Source organism: Camelus ferus, chromosome 8, assembly GCF_009834535.1.
Source record: "Camelus ferus isolate YT-003-E chromosome 8, BCGSAC_Cfer_1.0, whole genome shotgun sequence".
Taxonomy (NCBI): Eukaryota; Metazoa; Chordata; class Mammalia; order Artiodactyla; family Camelidae; genus Camelus; species Camelus ferus.
Window position 1 is genome coordinate 73,057,595 of NC_045703.1, and position 17,412 is coordinate 73,075,006.

The 17,412-nt window shown below is 63.6% G+C and overlaps 1 protein-coding gene across 11 annotated transcripts in view; it reads right to left on the bottom strand.

Moving 5' to 3' along the window:
• Positions 1-207: 207 nt before the first annotated feature.
• FRMD1 (FERM domain containing 1) overlaps positions 208-17,412 on the bottom strand; it is a 30,719-nt gene continuing 13,514 nt past the window's right edge. Inside the window, exons 1-13 of one of the 11 annotated variants that reach the window (XR_004322157.1) lie at positions 12,649-14,505; positions 11,585-11,675; positions 8,956-9,035; positions 8,617-8,693; positions 7,451-7,637; positions 7,161-7,316; positions 6,790-6,855; positions 6,593-6,661; positions 6,173-6,347; positions 5,139-5,546; positions 3,897-3,976; positions 1,161-2,590; positions 208-904 (exon numbers count right to left, since the gene is read on the bottom strand). Coding sequence is in view for 10 of the 11 variants with exons in the window: in XM_032485372.1 (XP_032341263.1) it covers positions 2,243-2,590; positions 3,897-3,976; positions 5,139-5,546; positions 6,173-6,347; positions 6,593-6,661; positions 6,790-6,855; positions 7,161-7,316; positions 7,451-7,637; positions 8,617-8,693; positions 8,956-9,035; positions 11,585-11,675; positions 12,649-12,909 (1,998 nt within the window). In the remaining variant the exon portion in view is untranslated. The other 10 variants (XM_032485374.1, XM_032485378.1, XM_032485380.1 and 7 more) reach the window with 10 other exon arrangements.

Here is a 17,412-nt window from a genome sequence, read left to right on the forward strand (position 1 = left end):
GCTGACCCTGCCCTCACCGTGCTCCGTGCTGGGAGCGCTTCCCCATCTGCCATCTACCCGGTGCCGGCACCTGACCTGCCTGCGGGGAGTCTGTTCAGTGAGGGGGTGCTGGGGAGATGAGGCTGCCTCCACCGACCCCCCGCCCTCCCTGCCTGGCCCAGCCCCACGGCGGCGCTGACCTCGGCAACCCCACACCACAGATGAAGGTAGGTTTCTTGTCACCTTTTAAAAAACAAATAAGATAAATCTGAGCTCCAGGGGGCAGGGGCTGTCACCCCCCAAGTCCCTCTGTCCACACAGCGCTGGGACATGGAGGGTCCTCACGGGGGGAGGCCCCCAGTGGCCAGGAGCCCTCCCTATGTGAACTGAGGGCCAGCGTGGCCTCCCGGCCGCCCCGCGTACAGGTGCGTACAGGGGCCACCCAGGTGCAGACACAGATGTGTGTCCAGCTCTTGTCACACGCGCACAGGACAAGCTTCCCTTCACAGAAAGGGCCACCAGCGTCAGCTTGGCTGCAGCCCCACCCCACCCGGGACTCAGGCTCCACCCGGCGCCAAATGAGCCTGAGGTGGACTCGGCCCCACAGGGTCCTCACAGCATGAGCAGGACAAGGAGGGGACGACGTCTTGGGCTCTCCGACAGTGAGGCACAGGTCAGCGCGTCCAGGCGAAGATGGCAGCAGGCGTGCGGGTGCGGATCTTGTGTGAGGGGAGAGGACCCACAGGTAGAAAAAGTCTCACCACACCCAGGTGCCTGTCACCAGCCTCGGGCTGGAGGGTGGTGGTACCCACGGAGTTCCACCTGTTCGGAGCGGCCCCTCTTGGAGCCTCTGCAGGGCACGAGGCAGGGGTCCCACCTGCGGTCAGGAGGCAGGTGAGATGCAGCGCCAGCTCTGTCTCTCCATCTGGGGACACAAAGCCAGGCTGATGCTGGCTCCCTCCACCGGCTGGAGCCACTCCGCCCCGTCCACGAGGTGGATGGCTTCGAGGACAGCCCCCTGCACACAGGGCCCTGGACGCGGGGATGGGTGAGGGGAAGCTGCCCTGACTTGGAAGGGACAGCACAGCACAACTACAGCAGCCAGCCCTCCCAGCCACGGACCTGCCCTGGCGCTCCTGCCCCCGGTGCGTCCCCTGTTAGAAGGACACCTGGCTGCTCACTAGCCTCTTAGCGCTCCGACAGCACAGCCTCCAGCGAAGGTCAAAGTCCCTCAACACGCTTCTCCAGAAATCGCTGCAAACCTGGCTCAGCTATTCAGCCGCTTGTGAGGCCGGCTCGAGACGGGTGCAGACAGTGGAGGGCGGGGCGGTGCAGCCCCACCTTTGCCCGCACCTCCCGTCCAGTCTTCTGATTTGGGGAGGAGGACCATGGCAGTGAAAGGCCCGGAAGGGTGACCAGTGCTGACGCAGGCTGGGTGCCCCGACGTCCCGCTGCTGACAGGCCATGGCTCCCTCGTGCGCAGACGACCCTTCTGACTGGATGGGCACTGGCAGGAAAAGGGACACTGTTTTAAAGTTGGCCTTTTGACTGGAAAGGAGGAACTCAGGCTCTGAGCCTCGTGCACCTGTGCTGGCGGACTTCCTTTGGGAACACCCTTTGATGTGTTCAGCGTGGGATCACTTCCTCTCTAGCCTGCCTCTCCCACTTCCTGCTGAGGATTCACCCACTTCATGGGACCATGTGGCCACTGTAGCCGTGCAGTTCCAGGCCAGGTGCCTCCTGTGTACACGTGGCAGATAGGGTGGGCTCTGCTGGGGTCCTGGGTGAAGGAGCTGGGCCGACGCCCCACAGAGGGGCCTCTGTCCTGTGCACCCAGGACTGAGCAGCAGGAGCTGCAAAGGGAGTGGTCCGGGGAAGCCTGTGGCCAGGGAGGTGACAGTGATGGTGACCTTGAGCTCAAGGACTCCTGGAAGGCTTGCTCCATTGGTCTCACCATCCATTGGGTCGGTGGCGGGGGACCCCCAGGGGTCTCTTCAATGCCCAGAAGAAGCTAAGACACTTTCCTTCTCAGGGTACAGCCAGCACAGGCCTCACTCCACTGCCTGCAGTTTGGACTGCCAGACCTGGCTTCTGTCTCCTGGAGACCAGTATGGAAGGAGCTCGGATCAACCACAGTCCACACGGCACAGGAAGTGGGACCCGATCATCACTCCAGGTTTCACGTCAGAGAGGGCTCCACACCTCCGACAGGTGAGGACGCAGGAGGAAGCGCCAGGTATAGAAGATGGGCCAGACTCCTCAGTCAACCAGGTGGTGGGCGGTGGGAGCCTCCCGGGCAGAGAGAGGTGAGGGGCAGGTGTGGCCCTGCGTGGCTGGAGCCCCACGTGCGCGGAGCTGTGCGGTGTGGGTGGAGTGGCGCCGCGAGGCATCTATACCACAAATTCCTCCGGGAGGTGGTCCTCCCTGAGCAGGTCCACGGAGAGGCCATCCACGGACCTCCTACCGCAGAGGAGCTCGGGCGCGGGGTCCAGTGCGTGGCCGAGGGGACCGCTGCGCGGTGCGCGGCGCGGGGCAGGTGTGGGGCGCACGTCGTCCAGGCTGCGGCTGTGCTGGTCCTGCACGGTTCGGCCGCCGCCTCTGCCTCCAGGATCTGCAGGGAGAGGCCAGAGGCGAGTCTGGTACTTGGACGCCTTCCTCTCCCCTCCAGTTCTGCCCCTGTCCTGCCCACAGTTAACACCGCCCTCGTGCCGGCGCTCTGCGCCCGCCGCCCCAGGCCTTTGCACTTGCGGTGCCCCACTGGGCATGCCCACACGGCTTCCACCCGTCCCCTCTGGACTGCCCTGCAGAGTGGCCCCTTCTGAGGGTTCCCCTCACCTCTGCACCCACAGCGCCCACCCTGCCTGTCTGCGTTATAACACCGGTGGCCTTGGCCACTCGGCCTGGCCTCCTCCTCGTGGGCCCTCCCTCCCCTGCGCGCCTGTCCGTCACCGAGGCAACTTCCGCGGGAGGATGCTCAAGTCTACGTGTGGCAGCCCCCGCCCCCGCGGCAGAGCCCGCCGCCTCTTCCCAGGGAAGCTGCGGCCACTCAGTCGGGCCACACAGCCCTGGGCTGCTTTCTTTCGCCCTTATTGGACTTAGATTGTTACTATGTGACAGGTTTTAGGAATGAGCCCTGAGAGTGTTCTCCGAAGTCAGAAACAGCCCACTCCCCGCCCCCTCTCGCGTGAGGAAGCTTGGCCAGAGCCCCAGCTCAGGGCAGGTGCTGGGGTCCCGACCACGCTGGGGTCCAGCTGAGCCCCCACCACGCTGAACTACGTGAACTAACCCTCACTTCTCAGCCGTGAGGGCCTAGGGTGGGAGGACCACGCATCCCACAGGAGGGCGGGGCCAGGCGGGCGGGCCGACAGGACCCCAGCCCCACTGGCACCTGGGGCTTCTCGCCCCCTCCTCCCTGTGTCAGGTCTGTCCCTCCCTTTGAGTCAAATCACACCCTGGAGGATGGCTTGGATCAGGGGTGAGAGAAGGTCCCTCTAATTCACTGCCTTTCCAGGGGCACCACCCTCCTACTCCGGCTCCCCAGGTCAGCTCTGAGCAAGGGCGGGAACCTCCAGCCCCGCCTTCCTCTGCCCCACCCCCCAGAATCACTGGCTTTGGCCCCTCCCCTGCTCCTGGGGGCCGAGGAGCTCCACCCCAGAGCCCCGCACTCCTGGGGCCCGAGCTGCCCTGGCAGTGCTCACACTGCCCACCGCCTGGGGGTGTGCAGCCAGGAAAGACCCCCAGCCTCCACTGTGAGCCCAGCTCTCAGGCCCCAAGGCTGATGAGAACCAGCTGCCAACCTGCCTCACTGGTGCCCCACTGCCCAGCTGCAGTTGCAAGGGGTCTCCCAGGGACCCTCCAGTGGGCCTAGGGCCCCTGAGGGATGGGCTGGAGCACAGGGAGCAGGAGTGAGCACCTACCTGGTGCAAGGCCTCAGTGCTCCGGCCCCTCATGCTGACCAGTGTGACCCGCACCACGGCCAAGGGCTGCTGGGGAGAGGCTGTTGACAGGGGGAGGGTGCGTGAGCAGGGCCTGGGGACACCCGCCCGCACTCTGCAGAGGACGGCCTACTCCTAGGGACCCAAACTCAGATGAGACTGGGAGCCTCTGTGGCCCGGGCAGCCCCTCCGCCTGGCCTTAGGGTCCCGGAGTGGTGGGACCGCGACCTCGGCCCCCCACTTGCAGGCCATCTGCGATCCCAGACACCGCTGTCACACGTACTCCCCACGCGAGGTGTCTGAGTCCCCTCGAAGGAGCCACAGTTTTCCTGGGTGCACTGTGGGCTCCTCGGCTCAGGCGGTCTCCGCCTGTCCCAGGACCTCTCCCTGCAGGGTCCCTGTTGGACGCTGGTCCCGCAGTGCTGCCCTGTGGAGACCCAGGCACCGCCCCCCGACCACCCGCTCACAGGGGCTTGTCCTGCTTTGGCTGTCCAAATGCCCTGACGTCTCAGCGACACGGGCACTCCCTGGGCAAACACTGCATCACTATCACTGCTCGTGCTGGACTGCAGACCACGCACTTGGACAAAACTTCCGTGCAGGAGGCCCACCCATCCTTTACCAGTGGGCCAGACGTTCGGACTCTACAGGCGGACACAGCAGACTGACAGAACTGCCTGACACTGTGTGACCTTGGGTGGCCCTGGGTGACCAGGCCTCAAGGCTGGTCCCCAGAATCACCCGTTGCGTCCATGCTCAAAGGTGCTACAGGTGCTCAGGGAACAGCAGCCCCTGTGACCTTCCTGGGGTGACAAGGAAACCACTTCAGAAGCTCCCCTGAGGACAAGGAGCTTGCACTAAATCAGAAGGGCACGTGAGCCTCGAACTCTGAGAAGTGCCTTCTGTCACGCGACTTCTACTGACCCCTTGCAAGTAACGAGAGAGAAATGAGGTTGAAGGCTTTCCGATGGTGGGAGTGTTAACGAGGGACACTGGTCAGCCCAGGCTCCCGACGAGTGACAAGCTGCAGGAGGGCAGAAGGACTGCCACCCACCACGTCTGGTAGGGAGGGCCCTGTCCTGTCTCTGCCACCAGGCCCGTGGCTGCCCCATGGTGGAGGGAACCTCTGTGTGACAAGGTCCCCAGAAATCAAGGCCATATGCACCCTGGCCTCTCTCCCTCTGAGTGATGGCCCACCCGGGGCTGGCCAATCAGCACGCTCACCGTCTCCTGGGTCCTGAGTGTCCCCTTCAGGCCCACCTCTGCCGCCACCAACTGTGCCACGGCGGCTCTGGCTGGCACGGGAACTGCAGGATGGCCCCTCCCCGCAGGGCGCCGGGGCCCTGATGGGCTCATCCACTGACATCTCCCCCGGCCCCATGGGCCCCCCCGGCTGGGGGTCCACCTCGATGCCCGATGAGTGGGAGCTGCAGTGGCTGTCGGCTGAGAGGAGGGGGAGCTGATGGGGTGGATGCTGGCTACCACCCGCTCTGTCCCCGCAGCCGGGGGAGCCGGGGGAGCTGGGGGTGCCGGGGGCAGCCCTGCCGGCCAGGCCCAGGTCCAGGCCCAGCTCCTGCTCCAGCCCCAGCTCCAGCTCGTCGCTGACGTAGGACTCCCGGTAGCACTTCTTTTCTGTGCCGGGAAAGGAGGGGCAGCAAGGGCGTGAGAACAGGTGCTGGAGGTGGAGGAAGGTGCAGCCACGTTCCTGGAGCCGCCAATGGCCAAGGGTGGCCCCGGGGTCCAGCCAAACACCATGTGCGGAGCTGGCACCAAGCTCCCGGAGATGAGGTGGGAGGGGAGGGCAGTGTGGTCCAGAGGTCAGCTATCGCCTGGGCCCCAGGGTGGAATCTGTCACTTGAGCCAGTAACCTCCTCATGCAGGCTCCTGCACCCACCGCTCTGGGGCTGTCACGCCACCTCCATCTGAGGGACCCCAAGCAGCCCCGGACACGAGCAGGCGTGCACGCACATGCACAGTATGCGCGCACAGCCGGGGCTTCCCAGAACCGCCGGGGGTTACTGCAGCCCTAGCCCAGGCCCTCCTCTCCACACCTGGAGAATTCTTCCCCAGAACCCCCAGTACCCTGGCCCCCCATGTTTAGAATCGGGCTCCAGGAGAGCTGGGGGAGGTGGGGTCACCACCACCCCCTGCCAATCCCACGATGGGAAAACACGGTGCAACCCCAGCTGCTGTGCCCAGAGCCTGTGGCCCAGACCCCAGATGGAGGGGGCGGGTCAGGGGCCTGGCCTGGTGCCCACCTTGCACCTCCTCCAGCTGCCGCAGCCGCCGTAACGCGGGCTGCAGGGCGCGGTGCAGCTGGTGGCTGTCGCGGAGCAGGCGCAGCAGGTGGCTGGAGCGCCAGGCGCAGCCCGTGTGGTACACCAGCTTCCGGGCCGGCGGCAGCCCATCCGGCCAGATCTCGAACTTCTTCCCCTGGACAGAGAAGAGAGGGACTTCACGTTACAGGAAAACCACGTGACAGCAGGAGACACGTGTTCTAAACAAGCCAAGCCCCCTGAGGGGCAGCTCCAGAGGCAGGACCGGCTCCCCGCCCGGACGCCCCCAGGCTTGCCTGCACCTCGTGGGTGATGACCTGCTGGTCAGTGCCCTGGAGGAGAAGGCTCTCCTGGGCTCCTGGGGGCTGAGACCCCCCCGCCTCAACCCCATCAGACACGCACCAGAAACGCCAGCTTCCCAACACGGGACCAGGGGAAGTCGTAGAGCAGCTGTGGAGCGTGGTGTACCTCCTGTGGGACAGCAGAAGCGGCCGTGTCCTCAGGGTCAGCCCTCTGGGGGAGGGGAGGGGACAAGGGGGGCACGCAGGGGGAGGAGGAGGAGGGGGAAGGGGAATGGCGACGGGGCCCTGGTGGGTCACCTGATAGACCTGCACTCCTTTGAGGGTCAGTCCGAGAACAACGGTGGGTCGGTCTTCCTTTTTATCCTGAGAGGACATGGACAGCAGAGCGGTCTAGAGCCTGGACCTGGGGTGTCAGGCTCCTTGCGGACCCTCCCTGGTGGATCTGGGGTGCCTGAGGTCCACCATGACCCGGGCTGAGGCGGGGTCTCCAGGCCACTTCCCATTTTCCCTCTAATGCTGGGTGGGCGTCCTGGTCCCAGGACGGCTGTGGGGACACTGTCCCTCCTGTCGGGGGTTGGGGTCCTGGCCACCCTGGGGCCCTGCTCGTTGGGGAGGCGTGCCCTCGGCCTGAACCGCCGCCGTCCTCCTGGCCTCCCCCCAGGCTTAACCTTGTACAGCCTGAAGAAGTGGACGGGCACGTCCTCCAGCCGGCAGGCCTCCCTGATGAAGCGCAGCTCGGCCTCCTTGGGGCTCAGGCCCCGCTGCTCCCGGTGCAGGGTGGGCGCGTGCCTGAGGATGTAGGCGCTGCCCCTCTTGGTGATGATCTGAGGAGGGGCCGCAGGCCGTCGGGCGCCGGCTCCCCTTCCCCGGCCCTCCCCTAGGCCCCAGGGACACTACCCTGGGCAGGGCACCAGGATGGAGAGAAGGGCCCCCACCGGGCGGAGCGGCAGGTGCTCACCCACTGCGGGAAGTAGGCCTGGGGCTGGAAGTACGGCCCGCGGTGCGCCGGCTCGCGGTGGTTGCCCAGGTCGGCCTGCAGCCCGAGGGCCGCCAGCAGGAAGTAGGCCTCCTCCCGGTGGGCGCACTGGGACCGCAGCACCCGCTCCTTCAGGTGGCAGTAGTACAGGTGCCGGGCCGCCTTGTCCCTGGAGGACCCAGATGGGCTCGGGAGGGGCCGTCCCCCGACAGCTGGCGGCCCCCCTGCCCAGCCAGGCTGGCCCCGGGCTCCCGGCCTCCCTGTGTCCCCCCCGCCCCCGGCCACGGCCCCACTGCCCTCGGGCCCGTCGCGATGGTGGAGCAGGTGGACTGGGGGCCGCCCCTGCTGCTGAGAAGTCAGGGGAGCCCACTCGGTCGGCAGGGCTCCTGGGACCCCCAGGACATGGCAGGCCTAGTTTACAGGAGCACGGGCCCAGAAGGCAGGTCCCTTTTTTTCTAATTTTCTAACACGCCCAGGGAGCAGGGCTCCGGGGGGAGCAGGCCCGGACCTTCCAACACCAATGGCCGTGACGGGCCCATAGCACAGGGTGGCCACTCCCTCACTCCAACCTGCCCTCCATGCTCTCCCCTCCGTGACTTTTCCAGAACTGTCCACACCATCGCACATGCCCCTTCTTGCCCATCTCTCTGCCCGGGAAGGCTCGGTGGGGCCCCGGCCTACTGCACCCGCTCAGGGATCCTGGGACAGGGCCTGCTCACCAGCCCCTCGTCTGGGAGGGACTCAGTTCCTGGGTTGTCTGGGGAGTCTGTTTGTCCTGCACACTCTGGTGCGGCTCCCTCGAGAAAGCAGCCTCCAGAACTCAGATGGAAGCCCGTCAGGTGTGCCCGCCCAGGTCACCTGTCCCCCCTAGGTGGGACGGCAGCCGCCGTGCAGCGAGAGCAAGAAAACCCCAGCCAGGAGGAGGACAGAGACCCTGAGGCCCTCCCAGCTCATGCCCAGGGAAGCCCCGCCCTGGAAAACAAAAACACCCATGTTGGAAAAAAGTCCTGTCTTTCTACCAATGTCTCTTTATGTTTTTTAATGAAAAAGAACGACTGTCCCCACCCGGCCGAGCACCTGCGACACCACATCCCTGCAGGTTGTCCTCGCCCGGGAACCTGCTTGGGTCAGAACCAGCCCACGGTTACCTGATGACCCTTCCGTCCTCCACGTAGTACTGCACCCTGAGGAAGGCCACGAAGGGGGCGTCGGCCCTGCCGCCTTCCTGGGAGGGGGTGTGGGGAGACGGCCGCCCTGAGGCCTCGGGGGAGGGCAGGCTGCCACCTCCGCCCCGCAGACCCAGCCCGAGCCTTAAGCTCAGGTCTGTACTGCTTGCCGGGCAGCTCGTGGCTTCACGTCACTTTGTTCAAAGGAAAAGCCGAGTGAATGTGGCCCAAAACGTTCAAGAGCGTCCCCTGCCCCCAGCGGGCTCCGCACTGGACTCGGGGCAGTGGTTCCCCCCGCCCCCCGTTGGCATTTGCACTTACTCTGTGCATCTCTCTCTTCCAGTCCTTGGAGAAGTACTTGCTGAGCTTCTGCTCCAAGTCCACAAAGACGTACTCGCCGTCTGAAAAGAGAAGCAGGGCCTTCAGCAGAGCCGGGAGGGGCTCACGCGAGGCGGCGTCCTGGGGGCGGCAGTCTACCAGCGTGCCGGGGGACGGCGTCCAGGTGCCAAATGCCGCTGGCTTCCCAGACGGTTCCCAGAGTGTAGGGATATTGGCTACGGAGACCTAGATCTTGGACCGAGACGCTGAACTGGGACCGAGGCTGCTACACGCTGCAGACACAGCCTCAGAGGGCGGGGGCAGCGTGGCAAGACACGTCCAGGGGTCTCCCCTCAACCAGCGGTCCCTCTCCCAGATGTGGAACGAGTCCTTTGAAGACAGAAGTGCCTTAAACCTGGAACCAAATACGGCGACTTCAAGTCAACAATGAGGTGAACGAGCCACACGGAAGGGGGTCACTGGACATGCTTCTTTCTAAATTCTGTGCTCTGTGTTTTTGGAATATTATGACCATGTGTTTTCTTTCCAAGCTGGAAAAAAATGAGATTGTCCTAGTGAGGAGCCTGAAGCCAAAGCCATCCCTCCAGTTACTCTGGGAACCAGGCGACCCGCAGGCCCTCGACAGCAGGTACACACAGGGCAGGGCTGGGGTCCCGCTAGTGCTGGCCGTGCAGGGGGGACGAGGGACAGGGCTGCCCACGCCACCCAGCAGCCCCAGCCTCAGGAGGTATCTCCAGGTCACCAGTACTCCCCGGGTCCTGACAGGCAGCGAGGCAGGAGGGAGGTTCGCTGTGTCTCCCCATTCTCACCAGGACAGAACGTTGCTCCTGCTTGGCCTGAACTGTTCCCCCAGATTCACATGTTGGAGCCTCAACCCCAGGACCTTAGAAAGTGACTGTGTTTGTGATGGCTGCCCCATGGCCGTCACATTGTGAGAGACTCTATCTCTCTTTCTCTCTCTCTCTCGATTTCAGCACAGACACCCCCTCAAGCACACACACCCTGCTGTTCGTGCCTTTCTGTGATGACAACAACTTTGGTTCCATGAGGCAGAAATACGTCTAGAACGAGATGACAGATGTGTGACACTGACACACTTCCTTCTCCCCAAATAAATCAAGCATCTGAGAAACACTCTTTTCCTGACTTGTCGTCTGTGGGGACCCGGACACAGAGCCCGGCGTCCAATGGCTGAGAGGGTGGTTCTAGACAAAAAAGAATCAAACTGGGGCAAAGCTACCCATAACTCAGCTCTCCCTGCACAGTGGGGAGAGTCCGCTAATACAAAAATTTGGCAGCACAACCTAGAAAAACAGCAGAAAAGGGGGTTGTCCTGCGCTCCATCCCCTCCCCTGGGGCCAGCCTGGGCATCTGACACAGAACGCCCCAAATCCACCCCGGGGGAGCCTGGCTGAGTCTAAATGCAGGAATTCCCATCAGGACTCCACCTTCCCAACCCTAACCCGCCTGGTCCTTCCTCGCGGCCCGGCTTGCTTTCCCCTCTCAAGGGACTCGGTCACCCTGAGATGGAACCTCGGGCTCCAAGGAGAGCCCAGCGAGGATGGGAAACACCCCAGGGACAAGCCCTGCCCCTCATCTCTGTGCCCGGGGCCCTGACGGGTCAGGCGGCCCGACCACAGACCCTCCTCTGCTGGCCACTTGAGGGAACCGACATGGGGAAAAGAGCCGGGACATTGCACAAGGGCCACTGTGCAATGCATTGCACAGCTGACTCTCTTGGAGAAAGACTTAAAAATCTGCAGGACAAGCCGCTATGGGAGGGGCCCGGTCTTCAGTGCCCCGTGTTCCCATCCCTCACTCGTGCCCCGACCTGGACACTGGCGAGCTTGTCCCCCGCCCACTGAGTCTCTCACACACGCAGCCCCTGGGCCACCTGCTCTGTCCCTGCCCTCATCCCCCCATCCTAGGGTCTGCAGAGGCCTGCAGTGGGGGCCACAGAGGGAGCCCAGGACGGGAAGACAAGGCAGGCTGCCCACACCGGGCTGCCAGCAAAGCCACTCAGGGGTTTGCGCACATCAGACACACTGGCGGCCCTGTCAGGCCCGTGGCTCTGCAATGGACCCCTGTGGACCAGCAGACCCAGCCCAGGGTGCCAGCTCCCTGCTCTCTCCAGAAAGAACCAGCGTGAACGACAGTCTGCCCACCCTTGTTCTCCTGAGGGGACTGTGTGAGTGTGCAAGTGTGTGCGTGTGTGTGGGCCAGGATGTGTGTAAGTGTGTGCATGGGACTGTGTGTGAGTGCATGAGTGTGCCAGTGATTGTGGGAGTGTGTGAATGCATGCACACGAGCGTGTGATGTGTGTGTGTGAGTGTGTAAATGTTCATGTTTTGTGCGTGAATACTTGAGTGTGTGAATGAGAGTGTGTGTGAGTATACAACTGTGCGTATGTGTGAGTGAGCGTGTGTGCACATGTGTGCTCAGATGCAGTGAGGAGGAGTCGCCCAGACGGCCGGAGTGCCCGCTGGAACACGTGGGCACCGAGGGGCACCAGGCCGAGGCCCAGGGTCTCCTTTGGACTCTCCCCGAGACCACCCACTCCTGCCCAGGGAGGAGGCCAGGGCCTGGGGTCGTCCGGGCTGAGCTTGCTTACTTCTGACCACGCTGAGGCCAAAGAAGTGGGTCTCTCTGATGCTGGTCTTGTCACACACCTGCTGGAAGAGCTCGCGCCCGGTGGCCTGCACCTGCAAAAGGAAAGGGGGTCGGCGCTCAGGGCGCCGGCTGGGGCGGCCCCCAGCAGCGGCGGGCGGTCCTCAGAGCGGGAGACCACCGAGCGCGGCTGGTGCGCTGGGGGGCCAGCTCGGGCTGCTTCCCACCCAGCGGAGGCAGCGCTGGGGTCCCTGATGACCTCCCCAGCTGACAGCATGATGTCCCCCCAGCTCAGCGGGCTGCCCGTGAGAGAACGGTGTGTGAGAGGGTGTGGGGGCCTGGAGGCCGTGCTTGACCCTGGGGCAGGAGCCTGCTCCCTCTGCCCCTAGACTGTGCACTCGGGGCATCCAAGGATGGGGGTGGCGGATGCTCTGTGGCCCCGACCTCGCGTCCCATTGGCCTTTTTCCTCACCCTAAGCCAGGCAACCCTGAAAGTGGGGCTGGGGCCTGGACACACCTGGAGGGGTGTGTTGTGCATGGGGAGGCCCATGTCCCCTCCAAGCACCCCCTCTGCCCACAAGTACCCCTGCCGGGCTTCAGGCCCCAGGCTGAGCCCCCAACCTCATCACCTTCTCCCTTCTCCCGGCTCCCACGCCGCCCCCAGGCTTGGGAGCAGGTGTCTGTCCTCTGTGCACACACAGGGAATGGCTGCCGCCTGGCTCAATGCAATCTATTATCCAATCTATTACCCCTTATCCAAAAATACTTCATTATGCCTAAATACTGAACAACTTAATAGCAAACACCCCATAAGTGCAAATTTCCAGTTGTCTCCTAATGGTCAGCATTTTTTGTGCTTTGCTGATTTGAATCAGGACTCAGGGAAGGTCCCCGTCCCAGGCCCTTTCCCTGCCCGTTGCTTTGCGGGACACATGGGATCCTTCATCCCGCAGCCGATGTGTCTCTGGGTGGGTCTGGTGCGGTCCTCTGTCCTCCAAATTCCCGCGTGTCTGTGTGTGTGAGGCCGGCCAGGGGAAGCTCAGGGTCACTGAACGAAGACCCACGTACCGCAGGCAGCTGAGGTCCCTGCACAAAATCGCACGCAGCAGGCGGAGCGCGAGGGCCCAGGGCACTGAGCACGCAGCCCCCGGCCTGCTCCCAGTCTCTTGGGACTCCTGTGGCAGGCTTCCTGCTGAGGGACAGATACGCCTGGGGACCAGCGGAGCGCCTGTGGTTTGGGGAAGGCCGACTGTCCTCTGCGAACCCACAGCATCTCCGGTGGTCCCACTTCCCAGCAGTGAGCTCCGTGACGGCCTTGTGGGCATCCATTTAACTGGGTGAGGGACAGCGCCTCAGCCTCCATGATCCATACTGGCAGCAAAGGTCCTCCCAGCCCGCAATTTCTGGACGACTGGATGTGAGGACGTGGTAGAGCTACATACGGGGTCCCCCTCACTGCTAGCCCGTGTGCACATGCCCCGAAAATGAGCCGGCTCCGTGGGCCCCGTGGCAGCCAAGATCCGTGCCTCAACCCAGACAGTTCAGCTCTGCTCTGGCCGCACAGCCCTTCAGGAAAGCCTTACCCTGAATTTCACTGAAGAAACAGGCTCACATGGTGAGGAGGGCAAGGCCCCAGGCCCCCCTCCCCCCCTCCCCCCCTTCCCTTCCCCCCAGCCTCTTACTGTGCCTTCCCTGTGGCTTGAGGCACCTCTAAGGATGCAGGGAATTCCCGGAAAACCCACCAATGAGCTCCAGCATCTTGTCCTCAGATGGGGACACTGAAGCTTGGGGGCATTGACTCAAATACAGACATGTGTCCCTGAGCAGAGCAGAGGCTCCCAGGACTTGGACCAAGACCTTCCCAGGAGCCAAGCTGCATTCAGATCTGAGAGGCAGCAGCAGATCAGCCCTGCAGGGACCACCCCACCTCTAAGTGCTGCATTCTCACAAACCACAGTTCTCCCCAAAGAAAATGCTCCGTCGGGGGCCAGCCACCTTCCTCGGAGCTTTCCTGTGCCTCTAAACTCACCCGGACGGGCAGAGAAGGTGAGAGCGGGAGGGAAAGAGAGACGGGGAGAGCCCAGCTTCCCCCGACTGAGCCGGAGGCAGCCCGCTGACAGCTGGACACAGGACACAGGTGTTTCCACTTGGAAGTCAGCCGCCCGAGCCCTCTTGTCCCCGTGTTTCCAGGAAGGAGATGCAGAAATATGGCGTGGTTCTCACGGTCAGCAACACCCATCAGGAACTCTCCCTTTGGGGGCCAAATGAGAGGCCCGAGCCCTCCCTGGCCCTCCTCCAGCGCAGAGCTTGGGCTGAAGAGTGGGCGCCCTGCCGCCCGCGCTGCCCCGGCTCCCCTGCAGGAGCGGCACAGCGACACCTGCCGTGGGAGCACAGATGGGCCTGGGCCCGGGCCCGGCGGTCCTTGCCCAGAGCCCCGACTCGGCCCCGAGCACTCGCCCAGCCCGGGGCCTGGTTCCCAGCTGTGAGATCAGACTGACGGGAAGGGGCTCGCTGGCCGCCGTGGAGAGGGTCAGGGAGGCAGGGCACGTGGGACACAGCAGAGCGCCCGGCATGCGGGCCGCTAGCTGGTGCGGGGCGGCTGCGGGGGCCCTGGTGGTAAGGAGGGGACAGGCTGGAGGCACGTGCAGCTGGACCGTGGCTCAGAAACGCCCGGAAGAGCCACGGCAATGGCGCACGGGGGCGCCTGGCACTGGAGGGCCTAAGCCACTTCACTTCCTCTCAGTCCCCCAGCAACAGCGATGACAAGGTCCCAGCTGGCACTGACGCCCCAGAACGCCCCAGTGCCCCGAGGGTCAGAACTGGGGTGCAGGAGGCCCGGATGTGCAGGCTCTGAGTGGCTGAGTCCCCACGCACCCCTCACCCAACACCCACTATGGAGTGGCGGGGGTGCTGTCCCCACGCCCCGGCTCACCACACAGCTCCTCCCGCGAGAAGTCCTGTCCGGGAGGTCCTTTGCGCCTCCCAGGAGTTCCTGTGCAAGGCCACTGCCAACCTGGTCTCTTCTTTCAGTCCCTCCTCCCCCAGGGAAGGAGTCAGGTACTGAGACCTCGTGGGAAAGCCCAGCCATTCAAGATGCCAAAAGGGGACATGGAAGAGTCAGGGGGAGCAGGACCAGGGGCCGCATCAGAACTTAACCCAGCTTCACGGGACTGCATGCCTGCTTGAATGCTGGGAAGCTTTGGGGTCTGGGACCCCAACTTCTCCCTTCTAACATCGTCACCTTCGTGGGAGAACAGACCTCGGTCTGTGCCTCCCAGCAGGACCTCACGGTCACCTGCAGACAAGGTGGGGACGAACTGACTCCTGTCTCCTGGGTCTGAATCTGGTTCCCTGACCCACTTTAGTGCTTCTTCCAGGTGGAGGACGCAGCCTCCCTCACATCCGCCCCCAGTCAGGTCCCAGGAGGAGGCTCCAGGAGGGACGGGCCCCTCAGAATGACATCAACCCACGTGGACGCAGACCCTGGGAACTGGGCGCTGCTCAGCCCCAGACAGTGGACGCTGTGGGCGCCAGGCTGTGTTCCGCTTGGGCCAGGTCTCAGCCACGGCTACAGAGCAAGAGGGACACACAGTGTAAAAGTGACCAGGGCAAGAGTCAGTTTCTCTACCTTCAGGGCAGCTAGTGGTGGCGGAAATTTAACACAATGCTGTCAATCAAAGAGGGAAGGGCAGTGAGAACACTGGCCCCACACGGTCCCCACACAGCCCCGCTGTCCCCACCGTCACCCCTGCACACATGGCCTGTCCCAACCTCCGCTCTCCGGCATGCTCACCCGCACGACCAGCCGCAGCCGCTCCCATGTGGGCAGCACCACCAGGACATCCCTGTGCTCCGCCGTCATCTCCCGTCCCAGGGTCGCTCCCGCTGGCTGCACGCGGGATCTCAGGAGCAGGATCCCCTCATCGCCTCCTGCGGGAGAGAACTCACTGGGGACCGAGCCCGGGCAGCCAACAGCCTGCGTGCCACCTGGAGGGACAGGTGTCACATGTCACCACCCTCTTCTGCCATCCGTCCACAGGTGGGACGCTGTACCCCCAAACTCACTCAGCTGTAGGCTTCCCAGGGACGGGCGCCTGGCTGAGCTCCTGGCTGGGAAACCCGGCGGCGGTGCCCGGACAAGGTCCAGAGTCATAAAGAGTGGGCCGTGTGCAGGTGGCTGGAACGCAAATAAACACCAGGCTGGCACCGCCTTGCCTCCAGCCGACCCAACCGCCCAGGGACCCTTTGCAGGCTCCGGCCGCAGCCTCCCTGTTCATCTCCTTGGTTCAGGGACTGAATGTCAGGTTCCCAAAGCTCATTACCCGGATCCCAGACCCAGGGCTGCCACCGAGGATCCTGCAGGAGCTGGAGGGGCCGACAGAGCTCAGAGGATGCCTGGCAGAGCGCCCCCCCCACTGCACCCTCCCTCCCGTCCAGAGGCAGCAACAGTGCTGGACCCCAAACAAGGCCCAGTGCAGACCTGCTCTGAGCCCCTTTGGGCCGTGGCCACTGCCTCCTGCCCGGCCTGCGAACACCTGCTGCAGGTGAAGGCGGGGGTGGCAGTGACCATCTCCCACCACAGAGGGTAAGCTGAGCTGGTGAACTGCGACCCCCCTGGGAAGAGCGTGTTAAAGGGCGAGGTCCTCACTTGGCCACAGAACCAGAGAACAACCCCCTTCCAGGGGCTTTGGAGCCGGAAGGCCCAGCCAGCACCCTGGGTGTGCCCATTACTGGGTGAGCCGGGAGGGGTCCCGAGCTGTCCCCCTTGGGAGGGACTGGGGAGGCATTTATCTGACAGACACAGGAGGCTGTGTGAGGTGCCACTGGGCAGCTCCCAGGGAACTGGGTTCCCGCTGTCCCTCTGGGGGTCAGAAGGCGTGGAGAGCAGAGAGCGACAAGGAGGTCTCTGCCTGGCTCTGCCTGCCCGCGATCCCCCATCGGCCCAGCTCTCCATGCCCCACGTGAGTCCAGGACGCCACTGCCATCTTCTCTCTTCAGGGTGGACGCAACACTATTCTCATCCAACATGCGTGTCCTTGCAGCTGGCCACTGAGTGACTTTTTGAAATGTCCAAAGAGCCGGAAAGCAGGTACCAGACCCCCGCTGTCCCCTCAAGTGCGCCCGAGCTGCTCCAGTCACTGGCCTGGGACCCATGACTGAAGGTCACTGGCGTTCCTGCTGACGAAGGAAACTGCCCCTTTCCACGAATGTCCGAGCACACGGGGAGGACTCGAGGGAGCAGCGCACCTCCGCAAAGCACGCGCACATGTGCACACACGCACACGCGAGCACACGCACAACACACACACACACAGGAGCCCTGAGGCGGGGGAGGAAGGGGCACAGGAGTGAAGACTCTGGATACTTAGTCTTGGTCCTCTGTCACCAGATGGGCCTGCCAAGAATGTTCTAGAAATAAAGCCTCTGAAACATAATTCCAGAAAGCACAGGTTTCACAAAACAAGGCAGGAGAGCCGCTCAGCAACAAAGGCGCGCGGCCCTGATATGGGCACAGGTAACAGAAGGCCGAGCCACTGCAGGGACACATGTCTGGGTCCAGATTCCATGAACTCACAGAAAAGGCAACACGCAGAGACGCAGAGAGCAGGCCCGCGCTGCCCGGGCTGGAGGCCGCCGCCCAGGGTGTGGGACGTCCCACAGTCGGACAGTGGAGGCTGCATGTCGTAAACTTGCTAACACACACTCAACTGTTCACTTAAAGCGAGTGTATTTTATAGCATGTAAATCATACCTCAATAGCGCTGTTAAAACACATGTTATAAAATACTGGAAAATCACAGAAACTCACTCAACAGACGGCGCCAAAGGCAT